At 41.2% G+C, this 25,018-nt stretch overlaps 1 protein-coding gene across 4 annotated transcripts in view; it reads right to left on the bottom strand.

Annotated features, from left to right (window-relative positions):
* Cacna2d3 (calcium voltage-gated channel auxiliary subunit alpha2delta 3) overlaps positions 1-25,018 on the bottom strand; it is a 903,262-nt gene that overhangs the window by 463,905 nt on the left and 414,339 nt on the right. For all 4 annotated transcript variants that reach the window (XM_074043965.1, XM_074043966.1, XM_074043967.1 and 1 more), the window contains 4 exons: positions 19,969-20,100; positions 14,213-14,273; positions 13,863-14,013; positions 3,292-3,366 (listed from right to left, as the gene is read on the bottom strand). In XM_074043965.1, the coding sequence (XP_073900066.1) occupies positions 3,292-3,366; positions 13,863-14,013; positions 14,213-14,273; positions 19,969-20,100 (419 nt within the window). The remainder of the gene's footprint in view (positions 1-3,291; positions 3,367-13,862; positions 14,014-14,212; positions 14,274-19,968; positions 20,101-25,018) is intronic.

Below are 25,018 nucleotides of genomic sequence, written 5' to 3'. Positions count from 1 at the left end.
ATTCTGTTATTATCAGAAAAGATATCCAGTATGATTTCAAATCTTTTAAATTTTTGAGGTTTGTGTTATGGTCCAGCATATGCAGTCTTGGTTAGTGTTCCATGGGTGCTTGGAAAAAATGTGTATTCTGTTGCTGTTGAAAAGTGTTCCAAAAACATCATTTAGATATTATTGGATGGTCATATTATAGATTTTCTGTCCAGCAGTCTACCAATGGCTGACTGCAGAATACACAAGTCACCAACTCCAATCATACATATTTCTATTTGACCCTCAGCTCTATTAGTTTTTGTCATGTATTTATAAGAATTTCCTCAACAAACATTATAGCACCACATCAGATGGTGTTATAATGTTTGTTTCAACTATGAAATATGACTTAAGAATCTCCTGAGAATAAGGATACTCTATTATACTTTATCCTTAATTTTTAACCACCCCAATGTTATTCTTTCTAAAGTTTCGAGCTTTTTTCTGTTTTTCTTTCTGATTACAGAACTCACTTTAGACATTCTTAAGAGGTTTGCAAGCAACAAATTTTCATAGTTTTCCTTCATTTGAAGATGACTTTAATTTTCCTTCATTCCTGATGAATATTTTCCTTCATTCCTGATGAATATTTTCACTGGATATATAATCCTGGGTTGATAATTTTTTTAGTACATGAGAAAAGCTATGCTACTTCCTTCTAGTCTTCATGATTTCATATGAGAAATCTGTTGTCATTAAATTGGTTCTTCATATAACAAGGTGTCCTTTCTCTCTGGATACTTTCAAGACATTTTGTCTAATTACATTTATAATGTGTCTCACATGTATTTATCCTATTTGGAATTTGTTTAGCCTCTTGAATATGTATGTTTATGCGTTTCACCAGTTTGGGGGAATTTCCAGCCATGTATCTTTAAATACTTATTGGGTTCCATTCTCTCTCTCCTCTCCCAAGACTCTGATGTTTTAAAGGCTAGCTGTTTTGTTATTGTCCCACATGTATTTTAGACTGTTCATTTTGCTCTGGTCAATTTTCTCTCTGCTGGGTAATTTCCATTGATCTGTCCTGAAATTCATTGATCTTATCTATTTTCATTTTCATTGTATTACTGAGCTGGTCCATTGAGCTTGCCATTTTATTGACTGTACTTTTCAGTTCTATAATTTCCTTTTGACTCTACTTATTACTTCTTTTATTTTGTCTATTTCAAGAAAATTCCTAATTGCTTATTGAAGCACTTTTATAATTCCAACATCTGATTCATGTCAATATAGGTTTCTATTGATTGTCTTTTCTCATTCATTTGTGGTTTTCTGGTTCTTGGGATTACAATGGATTTTTTTTTTAACGGAATTTGGGGGCATCATTGATTTTATGTTATGGGAATCTGGATCCTATTTAATATTTTTTCTTAGCAATCAGTCTCTATTGAAGAATAGCACAAAAGCACGGTGGGTACAGGTGGTACAAAACATCAACTTCCTGTTTAGTCCCATAGAACCTGAAGAGTTGGTCTATGGTTGTTTATTGATATATGGCTAGAGTACAGAAGATCCTGATACAAAGGTTTTTCTATGGTTCTTTGGCTAGAGAAACAGGATTACTGTTGTTGTCTGTTTGTATATTTTTTGTTTTTACCTATGTTATTGATCCAGGTGGGAAGCTTCTAGAATGTCCTATTTGGGGCATTTGGGGGACAATAAGGAAACCAAAGAAATGTTCCCTGTTTTTAAGCCCCAAGGCATATAGATAGCTCACCTCCCTCAGAGTGTTCTTATCCTTGCTTGCTGCACTATGTCTGGGCTTTTATTATTATAAGGGGAAGGAGCTGATGGTTATGTGGCTATTCCACACTTGTAGAAGTAGAAGCCTGTATTATTTTTATATTCAAAATTACTCCAGTCTTCAATATCCATAAACTCAAAGGCAATTTTAAACAAATTCTTAGCTTACTTTCTTAACAATTTTTTCATTCATAAGACTTTATACCTCCAAATATCATGCTGCCCTTTGTTATTTTGGGAAGCCACCTGAAGCAGGGCTTTGATTATTTAAGTATATTTTATGTTTAATGTTGGAAACATCACCAACTGATACTTATTTGAGCCAATACTAAATAGTAGAAAGGGTGTGGAATCCTCAAATAGATATCTAGTTGTAGGTCTAAGTTGTTTTTCCTATTTTAGCCTAGAAAATACCTGCAAATGAACATTCTTAGGATATACTTATTCTTTGAACTACTATATCCTTGTTTCTCCCTCCTAAAAGTGAATATTGTGGTGTTTTATCCCCCAAAATTGAAGCTAATATATTCACTCTTATTCTGCCTTCCAAATGGAATGAATTTCTCCCAGTTCTCTGTTGTTCCCTCTGTCAGAAATGACCAAACTAAGCTTCTTCTGCCTGCCTCTAACATAGCACCAATACCACTCCCCATCTGAGCCAAGGGTTTTCTGCAGCACATTTCCCAGTGCCCCAGAGAAACCCAGCTTGGTCATTGCACTTAGCACCCCTCTTGGGGTTCAGTTCTCTGGTTGTCAGGCGGAAGCCCTGCATTTCATATCTAGCAAAACAACATGGGCAATGGCAGCTATGAGTCACACAGGGGATGAGAGGGTTCTAGCCACAGTCATACCTCCCACTTAAATTGTCAATTTTTCCTATAGGAATGAAATAATGGGACTGTGGTGGTTAGATTGATAACTTCAAAGGTGGTCAAAGGGAAAATTATATATTTTCATAGAATTCTATTTTAAGACTTTTCCTAGAAGGCTCTAACTGGAAGAGAAACTTCTATTTCCTAAGATTCTTCTTTAACACATCTTCCTTTTATTCTACATTACTTATGGAACAGGCAATTCTTGAAACATTTTGGATGTGATAGTAACCAAACCAACCCTCTCCTCATGAAGCTTACCTTCTAATAGAGAAAAATTACCCCAACAGCTGCCCCCAGGATGATTCAATCAATTATAACAAGTACAATCAGGGTAATAAGTAGATTCAATTTTCTTTGAAATCTCAGTAAGAACCATATTCCTTCAATAGTGTCAAAAGAGGTATCAGGCACATATAGGCTATGCTTCAGCAAGAGGAAAAAAAATAGCCAACATAACTGATTCAGAACTAGGAAACATCTAAACAAAATGTAATTATTTAGAGTCATGATTTTATGTGTGCCTCTTAGTAAATATTACACACCCTAGGGCTCTGAGGGCCACAGTGAATGCACAGCTCATTTGATGAGGTTTAGAGTTAAAACAGATCTATTATAAATAATCTCTAGCATCAGCCCCTACCTCCTTGTTTGTCCTGTCAGCTTGCACCAATGTTCCATTCAGGCAAGGTTCCACGTAGTGAAGCTCCTCGTTATACTGCAAAGAGAAGACACAACCAAGAGGAAACATTTAATGAAGGACCCAAAGGGTACCAGTTAATAATTGAAGGACACAAATATACAAAAAAGTCAGCATAGTCACAGGCTCAATGTATTCAGATAAAGTGACTTTTCCCATGAGTAACCTGACACACAATTGGAATTAAGAGCTAAAGTCAAATTTGATTATTTTCTTGTTTGAGGAAGAAGAGCACATGCTGGAGAATGGCAGGCTCAGGATGCATGCTGTTAACTGACCATTCTTCAGGGGTGGCTACTCAGGGAACAGCCATGCAAGTTTTTCTGGCCATGTCTGACCACAGAGTAAGTGGCATTGGATGGGCATCTCAGACTTGGCTGAATATAGCTCCACCTCCTGTCTCTGGTTTTGCAGAACCCAGGGACACATGTGGGGACAGAATGGAGGAAAGGAGAGGTCTTTATGCTCTCTGGTCACTCTGGGCAGGCATGGGGACGTTGGTCATGTCACTCCTCATGAACATTGATACCATCCACTTTGCCTTGCCAATGCCTGTCTCTCACTTTTCATTTCTGACTACCCAGAATATGTCCAAAGCATACAACCTGGAAACAGATATTTGATAGTTATTATCTTCATTTATCTCATCAGGCTTGATTCTCTGCACTGTAGATAGCTGGTCCTTCCAAAACACAAATCTGGAGCTAAGGGTATGGCTCAAGTGGTACAGCACCTGCCCAGCAAGTGCAAGACTCTGAGTTCAAACTCCAGTACCAAAAAGACACACAATTCAGATCATGTCACCTCTTGTCAATCCTGTTTGCAGCTTCCCATTATTCTGCAGTTGAGCCTTCCCAGGACTTTTCATGGCTTCAGACACCAGGCCTTGCTGATCACTCCAGTATCTCCACTCATTTGGACTCCTCCAAAATGTGTACTGTCCAGACCTAATATTCCTTCTTTCCTCTGCATATCCCATCCCTTCTTTCTAATATCCTTCACTGGGCCCTCTGCCTGGAGCCCTGCCTCTGACTTCTACTCTCTCTGGCTTCTTTCTGCCTATGCTCTAACCAGTTCATTACCACTCCTTGGGAGGAAGTTTCTGGTGCATAGTAGACTGGGTTAGGCCTCTGTCCTGTATACTCTCTCTAAATTCTAGTTTCCTATTGCCTGGATCCCCCACCATAAGTTGGGACAACATCCTTAAGGTCCATGCCTGGTCCTTCAGTGTATTTCCTGCAATAGGCACAGGGTTGGCCCCAAGGTAGACACCCACCAACCATTTATTTATTGAAAGCATCATGTGTTTCCTCTTTACTGGCCAAAGGAGCCCAGTGTTCCTCAGGGAAGAAACCAGAACCATCTCTTATATTCACTCTTGAATAAATACTGACTAAGGAGTTTGGTCTTTTAAACTATGGTCAGCAAGGACTATGGCAGGGCTGTGAGCAGGGGTGTGAGCAAAATAAAGTAAGAGCTTGGGAAAATCACTCTGGACACACTTCAGGGACAAACCTGCAGCTGCTGCAATAGTGACTGGGATGCCTCTGGCTTCACATGCAAAGATGCTTCCCAAGTGAGCAGGAGTGGAGATGGCACAGCTACTACTGGAAGTTGGTTGTTTCTAAACACTTACTTCATATAGGCACAGGCTAAACATCATTTGCAGGTTAACTCAGCCTCATGTGGGAAGTACTTCCAATCAATCACCCTTTACATATGAGGAAACTGAGGAAGAGCACAAATGACCAAACTGAGATTATAGCCACTCACTTCAGAATCTCAAAGTCCCCAATGTCTCCTCTCTAGCCCCTATTTTTCCCATCAGGCTAACTTATGCCCCTCTTTAATCTTTGTTTCTAGTCATACAAAAGCACTTGAAAAAGTTTATTAAATCTTAGAACTTAAATAATCTCTGATGGACCATACAGAAAATTATATATATGCAATTCTGAAGTTAGCCATAGAGAAACAGGAGTGTGACTTTTAGTCTACAAATGCATTGTCACCTCAGGTTCCAGGAAGCATTTGTACAAATCAACATGAAAAAGAACTTCATGAAAGTTCTCTCATCCACATTTGAGGGACACTGGAAGTTGCTAAGAAAACAGCCATTCTTCTCTTCTTCACCTCCTTTGCTGGCTAACAGTTCAGAGTGACCCCTTTTCTACAGCCTAAAGCTCAATCACTCTCAGCTGATAGCAGTCTCCCATTTTTTTCCCTCTGCCAGACGCCTGCTTTCAAAATTCCATCTTGCAATGTGTGGTGGTCAATGGCCAGGTGACTCAGTTCTAGCCAAGGGGAAATTTTCTGGGCAGTTTCTATCAATTATTTTCCTACCATTAAAGGAAAACTCTTCTATATATACCTTCTCCTTCCTTCATCCTTAGGTTGCTATTTTGGAGTTGCAGTGAACATTGTGCAACCATGAGGTAACAATAAAAGAATGAAAAGCACAGCCTGAGGAAGACAGAACAAGAAGATGGAGGCAGCATGGTTCTCCATACCACCACTGAGCCCTGTACCAAGACTGTAGCTGCCCTCCTCTTGGCTCCTTGTAGGACATATTAGATGCCTCTATGCAGTTGCAACCTTAACTTAGTTGTTCTCTGACTTATAGCTCCAAACTTTCCTACCTAAGGTTCCCACCTTGACTCTTCTTTCTCTTATTCCTTCATTCCCAGGTAAGTTTTTAAAATTTCATCAACATCCTACCTAATACATAGTCTCAAAGTTGATTCCTGTGATTGCACAGTCTAAAGTGGGAGTCAGGACAGGGAGTCCAGCCCTGCTATGGACTCACTGTGTAGCCTTGAGGAAGTCACTAAATCTTTCTGATACCAGATTCTTATTCCAATTCCTCTTCTATTTATCCTCCAGGGGGGGCCTGTAGGGATCCAGTGAGGCAACAGAGCTGAAAGTGCTTTGCTAATGCAGATGCTTATGGATGGGAGAGGGGGTAGCTATGGAAGGCATTCAAAAGGGAAGCGACCAAGAAGCTCCCACCCTCATCAGGGACTTACATATGCAGTAATCAGAACCATGTTCTCTGTCACTGTGTGTGCCATGGCCACAGTAGAGGAATCTGCTCTTCTGAACCCCAGCCAGCTTGTTAGGGACATCATCCAAGCTTGCAGTTCTCTAATTTCCCCTGACTGCATCAGGATAGAGCTATGCCCAGCAATCTGGTCTGTATCACTGAGGGAAGCAGGGCTTGGCCATATGTGGAGGGGAGGAAGCAGTGCACACCCAGCAGCTGCACCAAGAAGCCTGCCAGCTGCACATACTCATTGCACTCCTGAGGGGATGCCAAGGATGCCCTGCACATGGACCTGCTTCTAAATCCCTAGCAGCTCTCCAGTTGGAAAGCTTTCAGCAGGTATATTTTTGTAGATATTCCCTACATTTCTATTTTGTGAAACATTGATGTAGGACAGCCATATCAGTTTCCAGTGAAGATATGGTCACCTCTAGTCCTTGGATACAACAGCCTTAGAAATAGCCCTCCTTCATCCCTGTGGAACCAAGCTGATGTCAGTGGTCCAAGGAGGAAGGAGGGTATGATGCACATCATCACTGATAGAGTGTCCTCTGTGATTTGTGTAATTTTACCTCTTCCCTTCCCCAGGACTCAACCCTTCAGAGGCACTCAACCTTCTCTCCTGCTGCCAAAATACTGAGTCATTTCTGAAAACTCCTGGGCAATGAGAGACTCTCTGGAAGGACAGGAGAGGGCTTGGCAGCCTGAAGAGGGTCCAGTCCAGCTGGCCAGCCACATGCTGAGGGGATGAACAAGGAACTTCAAACACTTTCAGATCTTAGAACCTGCCATATAACCCCCAGGGGCTTGGTCACTACTGGCTTTCTTCTCCCCTCCTCTTTCCTTCTCTGATTCACACAAGGGTAGTGCAGTAGAAATAGAGCAACTGAGATAGAGAGGCCTGGTTGTCGGCCCTGGCTCTGTTGCACATTAGCCAGATGACTTAGCCAAGGCATCACAGCTCCCTGATCCTCAGTCTTTGTGCTGGGGACACTTAGATTTTCACTGTCCCTCACAGAAAGTCTGTGAGGATGAAATGAGATCATTCGATGTCAGCATGGAGCTGGGCATGAAAGGAAGAGAAGGAAGACTACAACTGCATACACATACCCAAACAGTTCACAGGAAAGGATGGAGGTGGATATGTGAGTGGGACGTGTATAGACAGAGAGATACCAGCAGATGACGCCCTCCCTCCAGAGCTGAGGAGGAAGGGAGTGGTGTGGGCAATGGTAAAGTGATCACTCTTGGGAATAGGAGTCACGTGTCCATGGCCTACTCTGGAGAGCATGGACGCTACATTTGTTGGAGACAAAGTGCTATGCCATTGGGCACAAGTGATTGTCTAAATCCAAGACAGAAGCTATGATACCTACAGCACCCTGTCCTACTCCAGGCCACATTCTGAGCTCTTTCAGCATCCCAGTCTCTGGCTGACTGGGAGCCAAGACAGTGGAGCAGTTCACTGCCAAATCTCTTTCCAGGAAGGCATCTACCATGGAATCCTTCATTTCTTCTTTTGCTCACTGAATATTAACGAGCACCTAACATGTACCAAGGACATAAAATGCTGACTAAATTTGCTTATGATCATCATCATGAATGATGACTTTTATTAGAAAATGAATATGTTCTTGACCTCTGAAGATAGTGTCTGCTTTTCCTTTTCATAATAAAATGTGCTTATCTGTAATGCTGCAGTGGTCCATACAAAAGTAAAACCAGGCTTGAGATAAACACACAGTCCACCTAGGCTGTTAGGCAACATTCCCACTACTCTTTTTTTGAGGTTCTATCCCCTGGCAAAAAGCACATCACTACATGCCCTTTCCTTCCTTTTGTTCAATCTCTGCAAGCATTGCCTACAGATACAACAAAAAGATGAACTAATATAGGAAAGGTAAATTTTAACTTTCCTTCAGTGAATGGCCAGAATATTCTAGAGAAGGATCTGAAAACACAGTACCTGGGCAGACATTCCCAGCAAGATTCATGCAAGTTTCCACAACAGGGCAGAATTTTATTATCCACTGGCTCATGTACACTGCAGTCCTGCCAGTGGAGGACAGCTGCCTTTGGATTTTGGTTGATATGGAGGAGTCTGAACCCTGTGGGGTGTTGGAAGGTTTACTTGGTGAATGAGGGCAGTGTGGCTTTCAGGCCTCTTGGGAGATGGGCCATCAGTGGCCTAGAAAAAGGATGAGGGAAGATCTAGCTAAAAAGGGAGGGACTGTTGGAAAGGTCTTAGCACATCCTCCTGAAGCTGAAACTCCTCCACCTGCCTCTATAGCCTTCAGATGGTATACCCATTCCTCCACAAAGCTGACCAGGCTTGTGTGATCTACCTGAATTTCTCAATCAATTCCCATTTTTCTCGCCAGTACTCATCAGACCCACTCTCCCTCCACATTCACCCCCATCCCAATGGGCTCCTGACATAATGAATTCCTGGGGGTGGAGTTCCAATAACCTGCAAATGGCACTTTCTCCTGAGTTGTTAACTCTCTCCTCCTTCCCTCCCTTATGTGTCCTATCACATATACTTAACGGCCACTTAGCTTCAAGTGCCTGCTTCATTATCACTTCTTCCAAGAAGCCATTCTGAGTCTCTACATGTTTGTATGCCCTATGTCTATGTGTCCTCTTGCCTCCTTTCTCCAAGACTGCACTGACCACACCTGCTTCCTGGTTGACCCCCCAACCCCCAGTGCTCATACACAAAACCTCAAGGGCCATGAGGCCAGACAACCTGTCTACCAAGGCAGTCCCAGCATTTAACACTGAGCACTCAGTAATATTTGTTGAATGAATCAATCAGAACAAAGAAAGGAAAAGGCAAAATTATAGAGAAGATCACTAATGGGAAAGACTAGGAACAAAGCCAGAAAATGAAAGCTGGCACAGAGTCAAAAAAATAAGATGAGAACCTCTAACCCTTTCAAAAATCAGATAAATAAACAAAAAGTAAAGAAAGTAAGTGAGTATGTCTTAGAGAATCCAAAGTTCCACAAAAAGCCCATATTATTAAAATGCTGGCATGCTCGTGTAATGTAAGAAACTGATGCAAAATTGCTGAGACTCCATTAAATATATTTATGGTTTTATTGGTGCACTTTTGATTAAATAACCTTTAGAATGAAAATGTGTAGGGATTATGTAATGAAGCAGAGGAACCCACAATATTTTCACCAACACAAGGCATCCCAGGGATCTTTTGCATTACAAAAGTTTTTTAGGTAATTTGAAACTCGACTGGACATAATTAGTAGTACAAAACAAATGAACACTGAAAGAAAATACCATCCTCATACTTTTAATGTGGAATCCATTACTTTAAAAAGCAAATCCACAGCAGGCAAAGCACTGGAGAAACAGTTCTAAAGAAAATTTTGCAAATTAAAACCAGGGCACCAGAAAGTTCCGGGATGAACAAGCAAATAAAGTTCTTCTGTATTCCAACGTGCACAAACATGGGCTGCAGGAGGCATTTAAATTGATTTCACAATATCAACCCAGTTAATGCTGTGTTCATTTAATGCATGACTTAGGCTTCTGTAAAATCATTTTTCATGTTTCAGCCATGGACAGAATTAGCACCCTTATTTTTATGATAATATTGTTCATTTAATGCATGGCTTGGAGTTAGACTTCAAAGTGAATCAGAAAAATATGCCTTTTCTCTTGTCAGAGACATCTCTTCATGCACCATTGGTTTGACCTTAAAATTTAACTTCGACCGCACAAAATCACTCTCATATTTCACCTATTCTTCCATAATTCAATCAGTTAGCTCATTAGTTTTAGATAGATTTTGCAATACCCTGCCCATCAAAACTTAAACAATTTTTAATATTATCCTTTTATGTTTATTCTCTGGAAAGATCTGGGTCAGAAGATTTTCAGTATAATATATGATGCACTTCACAATGAGTGAAATAAAATATGTAAAATTGACTCGAGTGGCTGAGGAAAGTCTTTTCTAAGTATTTAAATCTCCCATCCTCCTCTATTATAACACTGAAAATCGAATGAAAATGCCAAATTAGATTTGTACAAACAAAACCTTCCAGTGCATGATGACTTCCAACATTGAAAATAAAGATTGTATTCTTTACCTTCTCTCTAAAACACTGAAATGTCTCCTCAAACATCTACCCAGCAATCAAGATAAGGCTGGCAGTGTAATGAAGGGTGAAGCGGTAATGCCCTCTCCCGTAAATGGAATCCAGCAACAAGAACAATGCACTCAAACTGATTTGCAAGACATTCTGGATGGAAGGGAAAATATTCCATCCCCCTGTACTTGTAGCAACCTGTGGTTGGATGGTCCTCTGGACAGGAAGTGAATGAGCATTTCAAACAAACTAGGGAAAAATATACACTACACTGTGAGAGCAAACAAGCAAGACAGACACAGCAGGAAGAGATGGAGGAAAATAACTCAGCAAGGCAAAATTGGTGAGACACATTGAGGACTGGGAGACATTATTTGAGGGAATGCAAATAAAAGCTTGCTAAATATGAATCTAGTATTATTTAGGGTCTTCCAACTGTTGGTAAGTATGAAAAAAAAAAAAAAAAACCTTTATACCCTGCTTGGTAGACATCCTGGTAGGATTTAAGTGCATTCCTTTTGGTGCGACAATTTCAATTCTGTATTTTATTAAATAAAAACATACTCAACTCTGCAAAAATATATACATTAATTCCCTTGGGTGCATTTCATGCACTGATGAGTCCATTCACTGGAGCACTCTTAAGTAGGAAATAACTCTGTAACTGCATAATGCCGAGCAAAGGGGTTAGGGAGAGTATTGGTTAAACATTTGATGTCATCTATATGTGATGGGATGTCCTGGTATTCAAATACACTTAATTGCACTAAGAGAACAGAGGCAAATTGCTGAATATTCTGTGAAACATGGTCCTATTTTTATATAAAAATTATGTGAGTTCATATAGAAAGAAATATTTGGAATAATATGTGCCAAATGGAGAGGGGATGAAAACATTTTTGACTTGTTTAAAATTTTTACATATGCTGCTTACATTAAAAAGTAATCAACAAGAAAAGTTACTGTTAATTAATGGCTCCTTTACAACCCTGGTCTTCTAATATAAATTCATTAATAGTCTGGTCTATTCCTTACACATTAGGGGAACAGAGTTCATGAGTCTACTTTAAAGGCTTCAAATAAAAAGTTCAGAGTATCTTTCTAATTGTCAAACAATTATGTAAATAATCTTGAAGCTGATCACTTATGTTGAAAACTAACAAACAGATGTGGAGTGAGGGTTAATGGGACCTCCAATGTGTTTCTTTCTACAAGAGGAAAATTTAGGGAAAGTTGTTTTTTTTTTTCTTAACTGTTCCTTAGTACATACCATGTCTACTTTTAATTATCTTAATCATACTCTCTTCATTATTGAGTTGACACTGTTTGTATATCTTAATGAACTTACATAGATTATTTCTATCGATTGGTTTTGTTAAATGAACAATAAATCCTGACTGATAAAGGATGCATGAAGTAATTAGTTAGCTCTTTTTTTACATGAATTTCTGATACTTCTGTAATGAGTAATTAAAGATTAATAAGGAAGATAGTCTCAAATTAGCTGCTCCTTATCTGTGAGTGCCTCAGGATGTGTGGGGATCAGAACACATTCACATAGTCACAAGGAAGCTGGCAGCCAGTGGAACTTCTACTGTTTGGAAATGCAAGAGTTTTGCTCTCTGAAAGCCTTCTTCCAAAGGGCTGTCCCCTGGACCATATCTCTGTATAGTAAAATGGGCTGACTAGACCTGCTACATTCTCTTCACTTCTGTACAAGAAGCAACACATGGTGAAACTGGACCTGCTAGGGCTTCACTGCACCACTTCTGGCTGTGTGACCTCAAGATAGTCCTTGTGCTGCTTGGTGCCTCTGTCTCTGCACCACAGAAAGAGCTGGGGCAAAAAAATTCAATGAGATAAACTACATGGTGATGGGCTTCACACAGTGGGCACTCTACATAGGCATCTGCTTATGTAGATATTTAAGCCCCTACTGTTTACCAAGCACCATCCTAGGGGTTGGGCATGCATCCAAAGTCTAACCTTTGGACACCAGGAATATAATGTTCTCTTTCTTTTCCCTCTCTTCAGGGATTTGTAAAACCCAAAGCTAAAAGTCCTGTTTGCTTCACAGTTGTGCCCTTTGGTCTGAGAGTCTCATTAGAAGCATGTAGGCAAGACATTCGAGCAATTGTCCTGCAATCTCAGTGTCACTTAAACAAACACCTGCACCCTCAACCTAGAGAACACACTGATGCAGAAGGCTGCCCTAACACAGGGCTCTATGATAACAGTCTGCCACTGCATACCACAGCAGCAACACTGCCGGAGCATCCTCTTCTTTAATGTCCTACCATTTGTGGAGAGAATCCCATGCCCTGGCCTGATGGCCTGCACATCAGCTCAGAATCCCAGCAGCAACTGGATGGGCAGTTTGAGTGCACATGCTTCACAATACAAGTGTCTGAGGCACAGAGTAAAGTACTGCCCCAAGATCTGGTTATGTACGTGGTAGAACCCCATTCCAAACTTACTTAGTCCTTACTCCAAAACCTAGACTCTGTGCCACTTATCACACTGCGTCCATTGCCTACTGTCCCCACCCCCTCTCCTAAACAGCTAGGTAACAGAAGAGCCTGTGTCCACCACAAAGGAGCATTTGAGTAGTCATGGAGAAGAATCAGGCTCCTTGTAGCTACATTCTTTGGAAAGTGTGTGGGGAAGGCCGTAAGGGGCATATGATAAACACACCCAGAGAACTGAGAAGAAGAAAAAGTTCTGGAAACGGAAATCTTAGTAAGTCCTTCTTTCCAGGCCACATGTCACTTGTTCAGGCCTTGCCTTGCCTTACCTTGGTCTGTGGATCTCTAACTTCAGTCCTAGGACCTTGGACAAGTTACTAACACTTATCTCAACATCTCCTCTTGAGAATATGTCAAAGAGTTGCTGTGAGGAGGGAAGATGATACAAATATGAAGAGTGAAGCAATGAGTAGGAGCTTAATAAATGCCATCTTTGTTTCAGAAACTGAGGTTGTCTGGAGCTGGAAACCACTCTCCACGTTTCATCCTAATTATCATTACTATCATTGTCAACAGGCTGATCTGGTTGAAGGTTCATTTGCATGTGAGAAATCGTAGCAGTTTAAGGAAGATCTTGCTCTGTCTGTTCCCCAAGGTCCTAAAAAGGCTGGCTCTCCGGAACAGCAAATCTGGCACTGTTCTTCCAGATGAAAGGGGCTTAGGCCAGGGCAGCTAATGTGCTCAGCTGCATCTCCAGTCCCTGGAAGTTCCTCTGGTGCCCTGATTCAGTGCACACACATGACCTCATGCCCTGGCCTCCAGGCACTGTATATCCAACAGCAGTAACAATGCAAATGGCCCAAAGTGAAAAAAGCACAGAATGAGTACACTCACCGCAATTATGTTGAAGAAGTCATCATCCCCCAGCGTATCCAAAATAGATGAGACTGTTTGCTTCGCGATAGTCAGACGGAGTCCTTTCATGCTGCCACTGACGTCAACTAAAATGACCACGTCCTTTGGAGAAGTTGCTGCCTGGATGTACCTAGGTCAAGGGGAAATTAAGTAAAAATGACTCCTGGCCTCTCTTCAAATTTTCTTTTTAAAAAATAACGAAGGGGCTGAGGATGTAGCTCAGTGGTGAGAACTTGCCTGGCATGTGCATGGTCCCAGGTTCCATCCCCAGCACCTCAAGAAAACAACAAAACAAAACAAAACAGAAAAGTGATTTGACTACTGCCTACCATTTTCGGTTCCTGCAGTCAAAGGCAATGACTCCATTCTCATCTGGTTCCCATTTAATCCCTAGAAGAAAAATGGGGTTATATGAAACCCAGAAACTTCAAGTATTTATTTGTAGCATTTCAAGGCTGCTTTGCTTTGCTGACTGAATGGACAGGGTAAAAAATCACATGCAAAGACCAACCCTGGAGCTTCTCACACATTCATGACCAGCTCTGGTAAGACACTCTCAGGCAGTAGACCTATAGCACACACAGCCTTTGCCCAGTTGCTCCGAAGAGCAGCTGGGAGGTGGAGACAGCTTTAGTCTCATACTGTCTATTGAGAAAGGATGTAACTCAGCACCTGCCTTTGGTTAATTTTAATAAAGACAGCCACGGTCATTTCTCACTGTCCAGCAAGTTGTTGGGGCTGCTAGTATCATTCACAGATCTCTAGCCAGAGTCTGGCCCCATCCCTGGACTCAGGTGAGGTAATGTCTACAGCACGGGGGGCTAGAAATCATCTGATACATTTCCAACTTAGAATATATACAGGGTTGTTACCTCCTTGCTCCTGTTTTTAAAATCAGAAATTTGGCCTGACTCTCCACACTGAAATGAAATAAAATGGCCTCAATTATGCCGCACAATGGAGTTTGAATTTCAGGCCCTGAAGCCTAAGGAGTTACCCCCTGTGTAAAATCAGATCCAGCATCCTTCATCTCATAGTTTGCAAACTGATAGAGATATATCCAAGGGTGATATTCTCTATTTACAATGTACTTTTTAAGAATAAAATTTCATTTAAAAAGGCAGCATTTGCTATTTTAAAACAGCATAGGAAATTATTGTTTTCAACCATCAGTTCTGGTCAGTGATGAAGGATTTGAAATATAGACTGTGAATATAAGAAAACAAAACAGAAATGTTATTTTCACAGGGAAAAATTTCTGACTCAGAGAGTGTCATTGGGTGCCTCCTTTCCTATTAATAATGGCCAGGTTTCTGGATCACCCACGGATAACAGGCATGAGTTTAAGAGAACATCCCCAAAGTATTACATAAATAGCCTTGAAATTGTGTTGTGTATCCCAGAGATAATTTGTTCTGTCCTCTTGTACCTGCATTTCCCACCTGTACATGGGCTCTGCTTAAGAAGTTAGAAAGCAGAAGAAAGTGCCAATTGAAGATCATTAAGTAATACAGATAAAATATAACTGACAAGATACTGTACACTAACAGATAAGAATGCCATTTATTTAAAGCATATCTGACACATGGTGTTATAGAAAGCTAAGCATGGTTAGGATGGTGCAGTCCTAACACACAATGAAATCATATCCCTGATGAAGTCAGGCAATGTCCCAATTTGTCATTTCATAAGGAAGTAATTTGAGTACAATGAAAAATAGACTTTTTGGTTTTTGTTATTTAAACATGTTGACCAATGCTAGGTGGTCAATGGCTATTTCTTGAAGTGGTTGTGTGAGTGTGCTTAGAGCACTCCATATATATATATATATATATATATTATATATTATATATACACACATATCTTCTGCCCATCATCCACCATCAAATTCAGGCTCTGCTATTCTTCCTCCCCATCCTAATTCTGTCATTATGTGTTCTCTATCTCAACACTGAGGTCAAGGCCTGGGGAAGAGGAATTAATGGCACTCATGATTTTCTTTTAAATTGAGGCCAGTTCTTTGTATCTGGTCTTGTAACTCCTTCCAGGCATTGCTGTAAATTGGTGCTTTTTGAAAAGTTGATATAAAATTAGTCTGCTGGCAAAATCAGTAAGAGATACAATTCCAGTACAAAAGTGGATCAAATGAGATGATCCCTCAACCTTTTGCCTTCTCATCACAATTTTCATCAAACTGACAAGCACTCTGCCAGTCAGTAGACACAGAAGTGACTGAGAAAGGTGTGCCAGGCTCCTTTCTGCCTGCCAAGATGCTGCACATCTAGCAGCAGACACTAGGTAAGAAATCAATAGTACTGGAAATGCCACAGAAGAGAAGAACCTGATGCTACGTAAGTGTGTAAAAGGCAAGTTTAATCCCTCATGTAAGGAGCATCTTTGAGCTGAGAATAGAATGATGGTGCATTGCTTTGCTGAGCTGCTGGAACAAGGTACCACAGGCTGGATGACTTAACAGAAATGTGTTCTTTCATGATTGTGAGCCTAAAAGTCCACAGTCAAGGTGCCTTCATGGCTATGTTACCCCCTAAAGCCTCAAAGGAAGTATCTTTCCTTGCCTCTTTCCAGCCTTGAGTAGCTCCTAGCAATCCTTGGTTTCCTTGACCTATAGTTGTATCATACCAGGCTCTGCCTCCATCAGCCCTTTGTGTCTGTGAATCATCTACTCTTCTTCCCATGACCCCAGCTCTGTTGAATTGAGGGGCAACCTAATAGAGGATCATCTCAAATCAACCTAATTAATTACAACTGCAAAGACAATTTCCAAGAAAGGTCACATACTGAAGCCCCAGGTGGACGTGAATTTTGGGAAGCATTACTCAACCCACTGCAAGAGGAGGACTTCTTAAACAAAAGGGGGTTTCAGAAACGGAGTAAGAGGAACATCCTGTTCAGAGAACAATGTGTACAAAAGTCCTGAGGCTAAGAAGAACATATCAAGTTCAAGAAAAGGCAGGAATGTTGGTGTGGCTGTGTGGAAAAGGTCCATGCCAGAGGAAGAGGAGCCTAAGCAGCCCAGAAACCCCAAAGCCCAGGCCATTCCTGGTTAAGACATGAGGTATACATTGAGTGGGGATGAAGACAGTCCTAGAGGCAGTTGCAGGCATGCTGCCCTGAATGTAACAACAAACATCATGCTTTTACTCAATATCAGGGGCAAATGGACCCAGTGGGGTCATATTGCCCAAACCTGACATTTAGGCCAAAATCTTCAGACTTTCCTGAGGTGTCCAGTTAGTACAAAGAACTATTCTCCTAACTCCCACGCCTTCATTCTCTTCCTGACACAGGCATTTCCACAAGGGTGTTCCATGAGAAGTGCTACAGGATGTCAATGTGGGTTAAGTGAATAAAAGCAAATCTCCATCATGGGGAGAACATCTGAGGGCCTTTCTTTCATCTGCTCAAGTACATTGTGAGTCTCTATGACAGAGACATTAGCAGCAGCATGGACACAAAACATTTCTACCACTACATAGAAGTTTTTCAGACAGCAGAATTATAACATGTCCATATGACATAAGATGCACTTTTGGAGGCCTGTGTGAATCTATGCAACATCACCTATGCTTCTATTCTAATTACACCTACAGGAACACTTTTGGCCCAATCCCAGCTAGGGTTGGTACTCCTCCATGCTCCCTTGGCACCTTTTATTTTCCCCCATTTTAGCATAAAACACACTGTACCATATACTGGTCTACCCATCTATCTCCCTATTGTGCCCATTAATGCTCCTTCCTTTGGGGACTCACTCCAGGCAAAGTCACAATAATCCTGACTGGTCCCAATGTTTTCAGGTGGGTGACCCTACCTAATCTCCACATCCCCTGACTTTAGTGGTGGCACATGACCCAGACCAGGTTAATCCCTGGATTTTCATCCAAACTCCTGGAAGACATGTTCCTTTCTCTTCTAGGACAGAAATCCTATAACCCTGAAGCCAATGTTTCCAATCATGAGGTGATAACTTGCCAGTGAAACAACATCAGAATCAAGGAAGGCAGAAATGAGAGACAGGAGGAAAGATCCAAATCCAAAAGACCTTGCTGAATATTCAGTAATACTCCAAAATAGATTCAGATTTCAGGTTACATGAGCCAATAAATGTGTCTCTTGCTGGAGCTAGGCAGAACTGAGTTTCTGTCATTTGCAACCCAAATCCCTGATAAATGTGTTTCCCACAAGAGGTAGCTTCCCAATGGCAGGGTGAGACACTAGACTTCTTCTGTCTAGTTCACCATTTCATCTGTAGGTTTTCACACAGTGCTTAGTATAAAGCCAGAACTCAGGACACTCAAATAAGAGTGAAGAGACACTCATTCTTCTTAAGAACAGGCACACTTGCCACTGTTCCATGATACCATATTACTCGAAAAATGGAAAGAAGCATCCCAATAGGAAAAGCATCCCATCAAAAAGGCTCAGGATCCTCTGTAATCATGTTATAGCCAGGAGGCAAAAAGTGTTCTTTGTGTTTAGAGCCAAGTATGAATTGAGTGACCATATGCCATTACTAGGGCAATGAAATACCTTTTGTACTGTGTCCCTCATCTTCATTAATACGAAAACATGGCAGACATTTTATAAAGTCAAAATCCGGCCAAAAATGTCATAAAAGACCTGTAAGCACTTTGACTCGACCATTCTGACTGATAAAAATCTTGTGCATAAAGAAATAAATCCCATTACATAAAACCTTTATGAGGATCCCTTTGATTTCCAAATCAAGGGATTTGTGACTATAGTTAGAGGACTTGTAGTTGATGAAAACAACAGATGAATTGGTTTCTACTTCAGCATCCTCCCTCATCAAAATGCCATGGGGTCAGATGGCTAGGTATCCAGAGGCTTGCTAGGCATACCAGTCTCCCCTCCATGCTCCAATCTCAGCAACATTTGCCTCAAATTTGCTCTCTGTTGAGTGTATCAAGGCAGATTTCAATTTGGTGGCATTGGAACTTTCATAATCTACTGTTTATTATAATGTTACCTTTAATAGGATGCTTTTTGCTTAAATGTCTGTGAGTTGCTAGAAGAAGCGTATGCCCTGCTAAACACAGCCCTTGGGAAGTGTTGAATAATCTGGCAACACAAACACCTCCCGGCAGGCAAGTCTCAGGGCACAGATGCTGTGCGCAGGACAAACAGTTCCTTGAGGTGGAGGCTGATCGTCTCTGTGCTGCAAACTAGGAAGACATCAGGTGCCTAGTCTTACTTAATGAAAACATAAAAGACTCCACTTAATTGCTCCAAGATTATGCAGGGTGCTTTTTTTTCTTCTTTTAGGTTGAGCTTGTTAATTTCTACAGCTGTGATGTTGGCACAATTGCAGCCCCGAGTCCTGTTTTCACAACTTGTAAGCAAAATTAAAACTTCCCTTTTTAATTAAAATTCAAACCAAGACAGAATTAAAATCCTATTGCAAAGCAGAGGCCTGGGAAGGCCCCAGAAGGAACACCTGTTCCACATGCATGATGGACAAATGCTGAGAAATGCACCCACCTGAGGGATATGTTGGGGGCCTCCATAGAAGGGCTGCTGCCATCTGTCCTGTGTTGGCCATTTTCACCTCTGCTTCCACAGTGAACCAGCCCAGTGGTGGGGGAACCCATGTTCACACTCACTTATTTCTAGTCAGAATTTAACTCTGCCCAAGTATGCCTTGCTCTTACCCTAACAACAATTATCATAACAGCAATAATAGTGGTAGTAATGGTTAAGGAAAAGAAACTCTAGTGCAAGAGAATTAAATATGGCACATTTCATAACCCACTTCTTTGGTTTTAGTGGCAACTCTGAGTTACTCTGTTAAGAAAGGTGGTGAAGCCATGCACAGGTTCAAAGAGAAGTCAGTCCTGTGATAGATACCATATATCCGTGAGTGTGTACTTCTGTGTGTGCTCGTGCATACAGATAATCACCATATTGTTCTCGTTCGACACCCTGACAACAGAACTTAATCTTTCATCTTCTAAGAGAAGAGAAAAATTGTAAGCCTGAATCCTAAAGAAAATATTACAGGATCATTAATCTGAAACATTATTGTCAGTGCAGGGATACTCACCCGGATATTGCCTAAAAAAGCCCTTTGCACTTCCAAAGTACTGCCATATGAGGGATGGGTCGCGGTCAAAGTTATCTACAAAAACTTTGTTTAGGGATTCGGACCAATAAACCCCATTAACAATGGCAGGATCTGAAAAAAAAAAAAAAAGAATAAAAGAGAGAAGAGGCATATTAGAAACTCAAGTGAGACAGACCCCTGGCATGGTAACTGCACACAAGCCCATCTAGCAGACAGCTGTGAAATAAGGTGTAGCTCCAGAAATGCTTGGGGACTAAGGATTCCAGACACTCTGACTACCTTTTCTGTTCCAGACCTCTGAGCCAACCAGAAGTATCTACTGATGGCTTTTACTTGAACCACCCTTGTACTGATAATTTTCAATTTCATATAAACCATGGTTCTTAAAAGAACAAAGAGACTGTCTAAGTATTATTTTCTTGGTTTCCCCCCTACTGAGCTGGAACTCAGCATTAAAAACAGGAAAAATGTGTTTTCTCTCATTGTAATCACCTCAGCCAACACAGCCCTGTTCCAATTCTCTTCATTCCTGACTTAGAACTTTGCTTTAAAAAAAATAAGTAAATTGGAATTAAATCATAAAATCTCTCCACTTCTCTTCAGCTGATCCACTGATGGATCTCAGTGGGAGATCCATCAGGTCAGAGACCACCACTTTCTGGTCATCTTCTAACCTCTGGCTGAAGGGAAGAGTGGATAGATGGGTGGATAGATGGATGAATAAAACTAAGATTGTTCTCAGGAAATCAGACAATAATTTACTCTTCTGCCCTATGATCCCATTAATAAATATCCCTTTCTCACTCTTGGTAGCCCAAAGATAACTCTGCCTTTTGTTCAAAAAAGAAAAAAGGGGGCTAACAAAAAGAAAGAGAAAATAAGTATTTCTCACACACTGGCCAAAGCAAGGAGTATCATGAGGCTTCTCCCTGACAATCCACGTTTTGCTGATTTACTTTTACCTCTGAAGATCATTCCAACATGATGCCACCTTCAGCAACATTATATTTTAAGAAGAGAAATAATTGCCAAGCCCCAGTATAATAAGAGTGAGAATGGCAATATAATAGGCACATTAATCACCAGGAAGAAGAGGGGAATAGTTCATTGGTTCCTTCTTGTGGGGAAGGCACTATTGCTTTCCTGTCTCTGTCATCTCAGTAGCCCTCCTAGGCAGGGCCCACTGGGATCCTCTATTTAAGGAGGTGGGAGCCCAGAAGATGACATATTTATCTAAGAACACCTAGCTACCAAGCCAGAAAGCCTCTGGCTTCCTCATTTGTAAAATGGGGATAAGGTGGCCTACTCTAGAGGCATGTTTGGAAGGCTAAACAAATCACCAGGCAACAGCTAACAGCAAAAGGTATTCACAGAGCTATCTAGGGGGTTACTCTACTGACACAGAGACCAGACACCTCACTGAGTTCCCTGAGTCACAGCAACCCAACAGTGACTTGCTCATTCCAGGAACCCCTTGGTACTACAAAGGCAGGAGGGATGAAAATAGATTCATTCACTCCTGTTCTGAAGTTGCAGAGTAATCAATGAGAAAAAGAATGTTGGAAATGCTCATAAAAAAAAACCAGGTATACTGATAAAGGGCCTCACTATTGGCCCCAATACACCCCACCTCTCCTCCACACCTGCCTGCCTTTCGACAGCTGGCCACACTTGTGATGTTACATGAGGAGCAGAGCCCGCAAATGGCACCTTACCAGCTGACAGGCAGGGACCTTGTATGACTGTCACACCTCTGTACTGCCTTTTTCTTTCAGATCACTTAGGCAATTGGAATTCTGACTTCCATCTCAAGGGTAAATGCTCTAACTCCTCTAGACTGTAACAAACCATGTAGCCTGGGAGAGTGAAAATGACCAATTTAACCTTGTACTTCTGAGTAGTTTTGAGAAAGGCTTTATACTTGCGATCCTAGAAAATGGAGCCCTTATTCTTCCTGTCCAAGCTTGATAATAATCATTGTGACTCACTCCTGGCTGCAAAAGACACTTAAATTAGCCCACAAAGATGCAAACACAATAATGACACCAAAAAAAAAATCCTTGCTTTTTGCCTCTGTCGATGGCCTTAATTATGTCAGTATCATCTAAAAACCTGCCACACTTATAGGCAAAAATCCCATTTTACTAGCTCATTACATCAGTTAAAGTGTTCCACAGTTTTCAGTTAGACAAGTCACATTTTTTTTTTCTTTGAGTATAGCAATTAGGTAGGATTGGTCTAGTTGTATTCTTCTGATTCCTTTTGGGGCAGAAAAGGGCTGCCCATTCCTCCAGGTATCCTAGAATACTGATTGCAACCTGTGGTACTCTGAGAACCTTCAGAAATATAAACCTTCAGAACTCTTGTCTAAGGGCCATTTCACTCACCTTATTTGAACACCAAATCTTGCTCTGAAATTGTGTCTCTTCAACAAAAGGGGGATTCGATTTTCTCAGAGCATGGTGAACAAGGGGAAGTAAAATCACTAAAAAAATATGATCTGCTTAAAATAGGGGCTATGTTACATACACCCACTTGATAGATATTTGAAATAACACTCCCCACCCCAGGCTTGTAAGATAATCATAGTATATTGATTCCACAAGCTTGCTTAGTGAGCAATTTTAATAGAAGGGGAAATCTTTGAATGGCTGCCCATTGTTACAGGCATTGAAGAGACAGAGATGAATAGGAAAATTGCATGGGACATTCATCTAAGTCTTCAGATAAACAAAGACAAATTTTAAATGGCTTTCCCACTACCACTGACAGAGGGCAGAAGGGTCAGTCAAGGCTGCTGAGGTCAGGTGGCCAGCCCCTTATCCCGTTCAATGAGGAAGAAGAAAATATCTTGGTAGGGCTGGACCAATGCTCCAGTTGATGTTCCCTCTATGGTAGCTAAGAAATTGACTGCCTATGGTCACTTGCAAAAATGACAGTGTCCTTTCAATAGCTTGCCTTTTCTCAAACTGTTTCCAAATTTGTTTAAAGCCCCTATCTTCATTTAAGGCAGCTCACACCACCACTTCTAATCTTAGAGGCTTAAATGTGTTGTTTGTGCTTCCTGTGGCTGTAACAAGTTACCCCACACTGGGTGACCTAAACAATGCAAATTCATTCTCTCACCATTTTGGAGGCCAGAAGTCCAAACTTAGGTGTTGGCAGAGCTGGTTCCTGCAGGAGACTAAGAGTGCGTCTGCCATATTTCCTACCTCCTAGTAACACTTAAGAGTTCTTGACTTGCAAACACAGTAGTTCAATCTCTGCCTCCATCTTACATGGCCTCCCCCTCTATGCCTCTCTGTGTCAAATCTCCTTCTCCTTTCTCTCACAAGAACATCAAGCACTAGATTTAGGGCCCACTCCAAATCCTGACCCTTATTCTCAAGTAAGGTAACATTTGTAGGTACTAGAGGTTCTGGCCTGGACACATCTTTTGGAAGCTTTCTAAATTAGTCTACACAGTTGGTGGAATGGCTCAAATGGTAGAGTGCCTGCTTAGCAAGCATGAGGCCCTGAGTTCAAACCCCTGTACCACCAAACTAAATAAATAGTCTATACAATATGTTCATTTCATGGTTTGTATATATTATTTTTAAAATCTGAGTTTAATAAGTGAAGGGCTTTTCCCTAGTGAAGGAGGTTTAATGCCTTTACCCTTTTCTTCTTTATGGGAACAGTTAAGATTCTATGTTTGCATTATATTTTCATGATCTTTGCTAATGGGTTCTACCTACAATACACTGGGTTCTTTCTGCAATACAGAAAATCCTTTGCTGTAATGTGTAGTGTGTGTGTCAAGACCAGCATTCTCTGTTCAATAATGCAGACTCCAGGATGACACAGTCATTTCGCCCACTGTTCCTGTCCACGGTGCATATTGGTCAATGTGAAGTCCAGGATTAGCAGCAGTCTTGCTTCCAGACATTGACCCACTCCCAATAGCAGCCAAGAACTTATCAGATGTTCAGCTTTTACCAAGACAGACCACTAGCAGACATTGGGAGAGTGAAAGTCCCATACCACCTTTGTGATAAATTTACAGTTTGAATCTGAAAAGCATCACACACATCCCTGATTGATATTCATAATGTATCACATACATTATAAACAACAATAAACAGTTTTTAAAGTTTATTTTCACATGAGTAACAGCTGTCTTCTCAACCTTCCTCCCAGGTCTGCGCCTGCTACATGGGTCCCCTGTGTCACACATGGCTAACATTCTCTGCTCACTCTCACACATTCCTGCACACCTTCTCATTTTTGTTCTATGTCTTTGAATGTGGCAGCCCCTGTTATCTCCGTATTTCAGTCACCAGTTCCATCCTCTGGAGTCCAGCCTGAGATGGTCAGATTTCTTGGGTCCTAGCAAATTAATGGGCACAAAGCACTCAGGAAAGCAATTAGCATATTGCTAATTTTGTGAAGCAAACTTCATAAATATTGACTGTTCCTTAATCTGTTCACTAGGAAGTACATAAATAAGGTCCCAAGCAGAGATTCTAATTTACTCCTGGTGTCTGTTGAGTGTTGCTAAGCAGCACCTGCATAGTACAACGTAATAGTCTGAAACTCAGGCACTGGAGCCCCGGGTTTAAGACCTCACTTGGCACTTGCCAGCTACTGGCCTTGGGCTTATGACATAACTACATCTGTAGAATAGGAACGACATCAGTCCTTCCTCAAAGGCTGCTGAGACAAGGCACACAATTTGCTCAGCAGTGAGAGAACTCCTCATGTCTTCAGGTCCATCAGTAGGCCCAGTGCTGTAGTGAGTCCTCAATCCCTCACCTAGTCATTCAGTTAGCCTTAGACTATCTATCCAGGCAAGACTTTACCAAAATCTCTTCCTTGGATGGCTCTCATTCATGTGTTCATTCAACAAATATTTGTTGAGCACCTACTAAATCAAGCATTCAATAGTGAACCAAATAACGAATGAGACATATCAGTCCTAGGAGAGTAACAATAGAAAATTATGTGAATCTCAAATAGAAATAAGTGTGATGAAGAAAGTGACCATGAG

Source organism: Castor canadensis, chromosome 10, assembly GCF_047511655.1.
Source record: "Castor canadensis chromosome 10, mCasCan1.hap1v2, whole genome shotgun sequence".
Taxonomy (NCBI): Eukaryota; Metazoa; Chordata; class Mammalia; order Rodentia; family Castoridae; genus Castor; species Castor canadensis.
Note: the sequence above shows the minus strand (reverse complement) of the source record. Positions and strands in the feature narration are given on the sequence as shown.